Below are 9596 nucleotides of genomic sequence, written 5' to 3' on the forward strand. Positions count from 1 at the left end.
TTCTCGGGCTGGTTTGGGATCATCTGTGTTCACAGGGAGCGTTGTAAGTACCACCTCTCAGCAGCTTCTAAGGCGTGAGAGGGCAGGAGGAGCGAGTGTGAGCCTGGGGGTCAGGCCGGCTTGGTCTAGACCCTGCATGGGCTCTCTGCAGGCCGGGTCATCTCCGGGTGATCTTCGGGTGATCTCCGGGATGCTATTTCAAAGTCTGAGCTTCAACTCGTCAATAAAAAGAGGGTTCCAATCGTACCTACCCCAAAGGCTTGTGGGTGGATTAAACCAGAGAATATAGCCAAGTTCTTGGCAAACAATGAGCTTTTGGAAAACACTGACAATTAGGGAGCTCTGGTGGCCTAGTGGCAGGAAGCTGCACTGCAATCCCAGAGGTGCATGGTTTGAATTCACCAGATGCTCTGCTGGAGAAGGAGGGACAATCTCCTGCTGTAGCAGTGAGATCTGATTTGACGCTACACACACTAAAAATAATAATTAAGAAAAAAAAAACAAAAAAGAAAACACTGGCAATTGAAATCAGGCCGATTTGGGTTCTATTCTCGGGCCTAGCAGGCTCGCTGGTGTGAACTAGTGTGAGCAGAATCTCTCTGTAATTCGGTTCCCACATCTGTGAGATGGGGCTAGTCTAGGGGCCAACACCCCAGGGCTTTGAGGGCCACTATCACTATCATCTCTGCCTCTGCCCCAGGATGACGCAGGCCGTCTCTGCGTTTCCGCATCCCCTGCACTGCTTTCATCCGACAGGTGCGGCAGGACCAGGAGGAGATGGGTTCTGGGCCTGCAGCAGGGTCTGGTTCCACAGGTCTCAGCAGGAAATGAGGGATTTCAGTTCTTGCTGGGATCTAGCCACATCCTTGGGCAGTGACTGCAGTCCCCTGATGGCCTGTCCTCTCCCACAGAAGCAGCCCTCGGGGATGATGCAGACCCTTAGAATGCTGGTCGCCATGCTGGGGGCCTGTCTGGGCGTGCTGGCAGCAGCTGCAGCAGCCACAGGCTTTAACACGGCCCAGCAAGGGCTCTCCAACATGCTGCCCTCCCACCATCGACAGAAGAGAGCCTGGATTTGGAACCAGATGCACATTGATGAAGAGAAAAACAGCTCACTCCCCCACTATGTGGGCAAGGTAAGAGGGCAGGCTCCCGAGTCGGGGAGCTCCAAACCCGCCAGCCCCTAGTGACGGTGGTAATGAATGGCCGTGAGAATGATGGCCACGTGGTGTGGATATGGCGGTTAAGATGATGGTTAAGGGAGTGGTGGCAATGGCGGCTGAGATAGTGAAGATGGGAGATGTGGTGGTGGTTGTGACAAGAGAGGAGAAGGAAGTGGTGTTGACGGGCGTGGTTAGTGATGAGCACAGAGGCGGTGGGAGAGGTGACAGCGGGGGTCAAGGGTGATATGGTGATGGTGGTAATGATAAAGTGAGGCAGAAACTGGTAATGGTGGTGGTGGTGATGAGAGGGGTGACGGTGACCACGGGCATGATGACAGTGGTCACAGAGGAGGTCAGAGTGGTAGTAGCTGTGGTGGCAGTGGTGAAGGGAAGTGGTGAATGGATAGTGGTGGTGGTGGTGGGAGACGTGGCGGTGACCATGGACGTGATGACGGTGGTCCCACAGGTGGTCAGAGTGGTGGTAGCTGTGGTGGCAGTGGTGAAGGGAAGTGGTGAAGGGACGGATGGTGGTGGTGGTGGCGCAGTGGTGTAACGGTGATGGAGGAGTGACAGTACTCACAGTCACAGGAGTGATGAGCGAGTGATGGTGATCATGAAGTGGTAGTGGTGACCGTAATGGCAGTCCTGGTGCCTGGAGTTAGAAGGTGAGGGCGGTGGTCACAGCTGTGGTGACCTCAGTATGGAGATGGTGCTAACAGCCGTGGTGGTGGTGGTGATGATGGCGGTGGTGGTGATGGTGGTGATGGCACCGATGGCGGTGGTGATGGTGGTGGCAGTGGTGGTGATGGTGGTTGAGGTGGTGGCAGGGGTGGTGGCGGTGGCGATGTTGGTGGTGGTGATGGTGGTCGTGGTGGTGACAGCCACAATGGTGGGAACAGTGAGCACTCCGATTTCCTTTTCTCCCCGGTCTTCATCTGCCGACTGGCTATTGCTAATAGAAGGGTCACCCTTGCACAGGCTGATGAGGCAAGCCTGGCCTGGTGGGTGGAGGACTTGAAAGGAAGCAGCAAAGGCTCAAATACCGACGGCACTACACAACGCCAATTCCCATGAGGTCAGACACGCCCACCTGCACCTACTCTCACTCATTGCAGTAGTCACCCCGCAGTAACCATCCTAATACACTACTGCGCCCCAAATCCAATAACTAAATGGACCTCACAGAGTCGTACTCACGATTACGGGGTTTATTAGGGAAGTCAATACGTTATGGGGCTTTGGTGGTCTAGCGGTAAGGAGCTGCCCTACCAACTCAGAGGCAGGGGTTTCGAATCCACCAGCTGCTCTGCAGGAGAAAGATGAACTGCTGAAAGAAAGAACAAGTCAGCCTCGGAGGAAGTACAGGCTCCTTAGAAGCAGGAGTGGGGAAATCTGGTCTGATAGACCTTGGGCGTGTTGTCAGGAGGGTCCTCGGACAAGTGAATTCTCCTGGCAAAGGTGGTGGGACTCTGAGAAGAAGACTCTCAACAAGCCGGGCTGACACAGTGGCGTAACAATGGGCTCGAGCCTGGTGGAGGTCAGGAGGCTGGCCCAGGATAGGGCAAGGTCGGGATCGGCTGTTCATAGGGTCACTACGAATCACAGCTGATTTAACAGCATCAAACAACAATACTACAAAAACACCATCGGAGAGAAGACCCTTGCCCGCACAGCAACTCTGGGGCAGAGCCCAGGAGCACCAAGGACTCTTGGCCACCCGCTCAGTTCTGTGTCAAACAGGAAAAGGTGGTCGGTGCACCTATGTCCCTCCCAACATGGTGACTGTGCTGTGACTCATCTCTGGAGAGAACGGCCAGCCTGGGAAAACTCTGGGGTGGGTCGGTGAGAGGGCCTGCGGCACACACTGCCGTCCAGGCGGCCTCAGAAAGGTTCACCCCCCAGCCCCATCCCCGAGTCTGGGGAAGCAGGAAGAGCGTCACCCACCAGCTGCATGGACTTGGCTACCACACTGGGTGCCACAGGAAGTCCCCACCCTGGGGAGGCACAGGGGTGCCCATAGAGGCAAGGACGGACTCCAAGGCTCACCTCTCGACCCCAGTGATGTCATGCTGGGGAAGGAAGTCCCTGTTTATAGAGACCAGAGCTCGGACCTTTTGTTTACTGCCTGGAACAGACCACAAGAGCAGGTCTGAGACTTTGGAATCCACAAAGGAGGGTCAGTGTCCAGTTAGACTGATGGAAAAAACTGGAGGGAAGGAGAGCAGAAGCTTATATACAACAGCCCCTTCTAGGAAATGCCAATATAACAGATCGGAGCTGTCTGCCCCCCTCACCACCTTGTCCATGTGGGTTTGAAGGGACCACTCACCCAGAAGCAAGCTGGAAATCTGTCATCTTATTATAACTCCAGTGGCCACCCATGGCTCCAGCCCCTCCTCCCATGGTCCCTGTCCTCCAGTTACTAGTTCAGCACCCCAACTCTCTTCCTCTTCCACCCCTCCCATCCATCTGCTCAGCATATGCACTGGCCACTGGACCACTTTACGACCATAGGCCCCCCTCACAGTAGCGCCAAGCTCCAGGGTGCTGCCCCATTTCTCTCACCCTCATTGGGGGGGGGTATCCTCACTCCTTGACTCACTTTCTAGAATTTTCTCTACACACTGCCATCTGGATTTTCACCCCAAGGCTGCCCCCCGCCCCCAGGGTGCCAATAACCGCCCTGCTATGAAACCCCAGGACACTTTGCTGACTTCCTGGCACCTGACCACACCCTTCTGGAAACACCTTCTTTTCTCTGGAGCCCCCACTCCCTCCTGGCCCTCATCCAGTCTCTCCAGTGGGTCCTTATCAGGCATCTCACCTAAGTTTCTGCTCCTCGGACCAGACGAGCTAATTTCAACTCAGAGAAATGAAGTCACCCTGGCCTTTCCTGTTTCAAAGACTTCCCTTCTAATGACATTGTCGTGGCCTGAGTTGTGTCTCTCAAAATTATCTATTTGTCATGACATAATGTAGAAGTTAAGTAATTATCTGCAAAATCTGATAAACTGAGTAGTTGTAAAAGCATTTAGGGTGGAATGCAGCCCCCCTTAAAGCCCAGCCCAATGCAAGAGGAGCTTCCCTGGAGTGAGGTCTGTAATAATTTTCATTGTCCAAGAGATAAATGGGAGGAAAGCATCTGAGAAGGGGGGACAGAGTGTCAAGAGAGAACCACCAAGTAGAGTGCGCCCTTCTGGACTCAGGTTCCTGAGTCTGACAGTGGGGAAGGTCAAGGTACCCGGACAGCTCTGAGGGATGCTGGGTCTACACATGCTGAAGAAATCAGGGACTATCCTTAAGAAGTGATAGACCAAGAGGCTTCCCATAGAGCCAGCACCTCAAATTTGTACTTCTAACCTCCTAGAAGATGGGAAAAAGAACTTCTATTTCACTGAAGCCATCCACGTATGGTACGTGTGGTTTCTCTGTTACAGCACCATCATCTAAGACAGGCACCAAGTACATGCCTTCACTAAAAAACCATCTGCAGAGCACGTCTAGGCTCCAGACGTGGTTACAGCGTTCTTACCGGCACACGGGGGCACTGTGCCAGGCGGCTCGCAGGACTGCCATGCAGCGACCGGGCCGAGAACTGACTGTCGACCAGCCATAGGCTCTTGTCAGCGTGACGCTGTAGCGGTGGCATTATGCACTTGTCAAAGCCCACAGCACAGTGTACCCACAGCCCCGCTGACTTCCAATTACAAAATTCAGTTCATAATAACAACAACGGATTAAGAGCAAATGGGTTAATCAGTTGTAACAAATGAACCACTCCAAAAGCAAGATGCTGACAGTGAAGAAGTTGATGATGTGAGGTATGGGTCTTATTTCAATTTTCTGCAAATGGATATTCCATTTAGCTAATACTACTTGTTAAAGAGGTTGCCTTCCCCCCCCGCCCCTTCAGTGAATGTTATCTTTTCGTCAGAGATCATTTGTCCAAGGTGGCTGGATTGACTTCTGGGCTCTCGATCCTGTTACATGACTCTGTGCATCTGTCACCATGCGGCTATCAGGTTGTCTTATTACAGTGACGATGCAGTAAGTAGGTTTTAAGATCAAGAAGTATGAGGCCTTCTGCTTGATTTTTCATGTCATTGTTTTTTTCCTAGAAATACTCTGATTATATGAGGTTGCTTTCTGTAAAGCTGGTCGTTACTTTTCCCATCTCTCTGAGGAATTCTGACAGGATCTGAATTAGGATAAACCTGCGGCGAGCTCCAGAGGGGGTTGTACGTGGATTCAGGAGCAGCGCCTCCCTGGTAATCCACTCCCCCCGTGTCTCGGGAGAAAGAGGACAGTCCTTCCCCTGTGATTTGCTGCCTCTGAAAACCTCCTGGACGCTCAGCTACAAGTTGGTTCTGACTTGACAGTACACAACAACAAACCCTATGGCATAAATATACCATAAAATAGAAAAGAACAAACAGCACATGATTGACTAGGCAACTGGAACCTCCTAAAAATAGAATCGTCATGTGCATTTAAAGCCATTTTTTTTAAAAAAAAAGTAAAAGAGAACTTACACACTGAGAGAAAAAAAATTTGGCAATGATACGCTAGACAAAGGACTCATCTCTAAAATTTATAGAACACTCCTGTTGGATTCCAACAAGACAAGCAACTAAATTACAAATTGGGCAGAGGACATGAACAGACAGTACCACGAAGGTATCAGCTGGCCAACACACACACACATGAAGAAAATGCTCAAGATCATTCTTTTATCAGAGAGATGCAAATGAAAGTAACAGTGAGATACTATCTCAGCCCAGCTACAATAGCCAAGTTCAATAAGACAGCAAACAACAGATGCTGACAAGGGTGTGGAGAGATTCAAACTCTCAACACAGCTGGTGGGAATGCAAAATAGTGCAACCACCACTATGGAAGGCAGTTTAGGGCTTCCTTAGAAAACTGGACCGAAATGCTATTTGGCCCAGCTATCCCACTACTTCTTTGCTTTCTGCAAGCAAAATTGCCATCCATATAAATCAGGTTGTTAAATAGTCTTGTTCCAGTCCTGATGCCACATTCTTCTTCAGAGTCCAACTTTGCAAATGATTAGCTCAGCATATAGATTGGATAGGGACTAAAAAAGATACAGGCCTGACACACATCTTTCCTGATTTTAAACCCCGAATTTCCCCTTGTTCTGTTCCAATAAGCACTTCTTGCTCTATGTATAGGTTTTGCATGAGGAGAATTAAGTCTTCTATAACTCCCATTATTCTCAAGGGTAACCATAATTTGTTATTATCCACACTGTGAAATTTTTTTGTATAGTCAATAAAACACAAGTAAACCAAGATCAAACCAACATCATCAATAATATCCCTTATGCTATGGCCTCTTCTGAATCCAGTTTGAATTTCTGGTAGTTCCCTGTTGATGTTCTATGCCAGCTGTTTTTGAAAAACATTCAGCAAAATTTTACTTGCATGCGATATCAATGACAGTGTTTAATAATTTTCACATTCTGTTGGACCAGTTTTTTTAAAAAATGGAGACAGGGATCTGTTCCAATCAGTTGACCAGGTACCTATCTCCCAAAAGGCTGGTGAGTTTGTTCAGGGCTGCATGTGTTTCTTGAAATCAGCATTCCAACTGACATGACCTTGCTTGCAGAAAGTGAAGAAGACCTGAAGCACTTCCTATAGAAGATCAAAGACTACCGTCTTCAATGTGGATTACACTTCAATATAAAAAACCCAAAATCCTCAACACAAGGTCAACAGGCAACATCGTGATAGAGTAGAAGATTGAAATTGTCAATGATTCAATTTTACCTGGGTTTATAGTAAACATCTATGAACAACAGTCGAGAAAGGAAATGAGGTATTGCATTGGGAAAATCTACTGTCAAGGATGTCTCCAAAGTGCTAGGCATGAGAATGTCACTGTCACAAAGACCAAGGTGCATCTGACTCAAGTCATGGTATTTTTTTTATTTTTTTGCTTTTCTCCCCACGAAACCACCTGTTTGTGGTCTTCTGAGAGCCGTCGTATTTATTACAGTGCAAGACATGCGCTCCAGTTTCCCTCCTTTGTCTACCGGATCCGCAGTTCTGCTGCGTGCTCCAGCCTGAGACCAGAGTTTGTGGCCTAAACGCTTGTCATAAACATATTACATGCTGTTAGGTCTCAAATACCAGACATCATACTACCATTTTCTTAGCCTATGTTTATTTGGTTTTTTTTTTTAAACATATGTCCTTTCTTTATGTTTTTAATTCATTTTAATCAAAGTTTAAAGACTTAGGGTTTCCAGTCATTCATTGTTACACTTTTCTCCCTGCCCAACTCTCCCCTCAAATCACTCTTCTCCCTGAAAAGGGAAAGAAAAACTTTTATTGTTATGCAACCCCTCTCCCCAAATCATGGTATTTTTAATTGCTTCCTATGCATCTGAAAGTTGGACAATGAGTAAAGATGACCAAAGAAGAATCAATATTTTTGAGTTATGGTTTTGGAGAAGAATATGGACTGTTCCATGGACCGCTCAAGTACGAACAAGTCTGTCCTGGGGAAGTGCAAACATGTTGCTCCTTCGAGACAAGAATGGGGAAACTGCATCTCACATATTTTGGGTATACTGTCAGAGGGTGGGGTAGTCCTTGGACATCTGGGAAAGGGACACACTGGGAAAGGCTGAGGTCAGGGAAAGGCAGGCCTTCAGCAAGGACTGACACCGTGCCAATAACATGCTCAGGCATGGCAGACCGTGAGGATGGGCCAGAGAGGACAAGTTCCAATCTGTGGTTCATCACGGTGCTATGAATTATAGCTGATGGCTGACAACAAGTAAATATCCTAGATAAGTGAGAGCTGCAACATGAACAGATACACGCACACCCATGTTTATCACAGCATTATGCACAATAGCAAAGAGATGAAAACTATTTATCAATGATAAATGGTTAAAGAACCTACTACAGTCTCAATGGAGTACTATACAACACTGGCAAGAATTTGATTAGCACTGCATAACACAGATACTTGTAGAGGACATCAGGTAACATCAGATAACTCCATTACAAAGGACAAATGGAGTATAATATCACTACTGCAAAAAGCTAAAGGCAGGATTCTACCCAGAAGGCACCTGTGTTGGATGGATACTAGAGATGAGAAGGAGGAGAGAGGGGAGTAAAAATTTGTAAATAAGTAACAGACACCTATTAAGATGGACGTTGGGAAAGGCAATATATAACAAGGGATGATCAGCACATATCACTAAAGGAAGGAAGACAGAGGTATAGAAAGATTGATGGAAATCAGAATTACGGGGGGGGGGGGAATGGGAAAAGGGGAATTGAATTATGAGTACTAGATTTACCCTTGTAGAACAAAACATGTATGAATGAAAAAGTAATCTGATTTGTAAGCCTTTATTCAAGTCACAAAAATCCTTCAAAAATGAAAATAAAGTCTACTTATTAAATAAAATAATGTGCGGTGCCACGTGTAGGGTCCCCCGGCCAGCCCACATGCACATACAGACGTGCATGAGTGAGCAAACAGATACGTATGCATGCATGTGCACACACGGTAGCCACTCCTGCCCATCTGAGCTCACAACACCCTCTTCATTCCCAGATCTTGTCAAGTGTGAACCGCAAGAACGCCAAGTACCTGCTCAGAGGTGATGCTGCTGGGAAGGTCTTCCAGGTGAGCGCAGACTCGGGCATGGTGTATGCCTTTGAGAGGCTGGACCGGGAGAAGATAGCCCAGTATCACCTCACTGCTTTCATTGTGGACAAAGACACCAATAAGGACCTGGAGCCTCCTTCCAACTTCACCATCAAAGTCGATGATGTGAATGACCACTGGCCTGTGTTTGCACAGCGACTGTTCAATGCATCTGTGCCTGAGATGTCGCCTTCAGGTATGTGTCCAATCTGTCTCTCTCTCTTCTCTCATCCCAAGCCTGGAGCCTCTTCTCACAGATCCACTGCCAGAGGTTGAGGCTCAGTGAGTTCAGGTGGAGGCCGCTGTTTTCATGCCCAAGTTGCCTGCCATTTTATATGATCTCAAAGACTCTGCTCCCCAGACAAAGTCCTGATCCCAGTCAGACCCTATGCCTAGACTGAGCCCAACCCTACACATGGACTGAGCCATGACCCTACACATAGACTGAACCATGACCCTACACATAGACTGATTCATGACCCTACACATAGACTGAACCATGACCCTACACATAGACTGAACCATGACCCTAGACATAGACTGAGCCATGACCCTATAGACTGAACCATGACCCTACACATAGACTGATTCATGACCCTACACGTAGATCTGAGCCCTGATCCCATGTATAGACTGACCCCTAGACTAAGCCCTAACCACATGTATAAACTGAGCCCTGACCCAATACATAGACTGAGCCCTGACCCCATACATAGACCAAGCCCTGATCCCATG

At 48.3% G+C, this 9596-nt stretch overlaps 1 protein-coding gene across 1 annotated transcript in view; it reads left to right on the forward strand.

Annotated features, from left to right (window-relative positions):
* Positions 1–929: 929 nt before the first annotated feature.
* LOC102856216 (cadherin-5-like) overlaps positions 930–9596 on the forward strand; it is a 23945-nt gene continuing 15278 nt past the window's right edge. Inside the window, exons 1-2 of the mRNA XM_006878717.1 lie at positions 930–1136; positions 8769–9057. Of these exons, the coding sequence (XP_006878779.1) occupies positions 930–1136; positions 8769–9057 (496 nt within the window). The remainder of the gene's footprint in view (positions 1137–8768; positions 9058–9596) is intronic.

This window comes from Elephantulus edwardii, unplaced genomic scaffold (assembly GCF_000299155.1).
Source record: "Elephantulus edwardii isolate Elephantulus edwardi_28Jun2011 unplaced genomic scaffold, EleEdw1.0 scaffold00001, whole genome shotgun sequence".
NCBI lineage: Eukaryota > Metazoa > Chordata > Mammalia > Macroscelidea > Macroscelididae > Elephantulus > Elephantulus edwardii.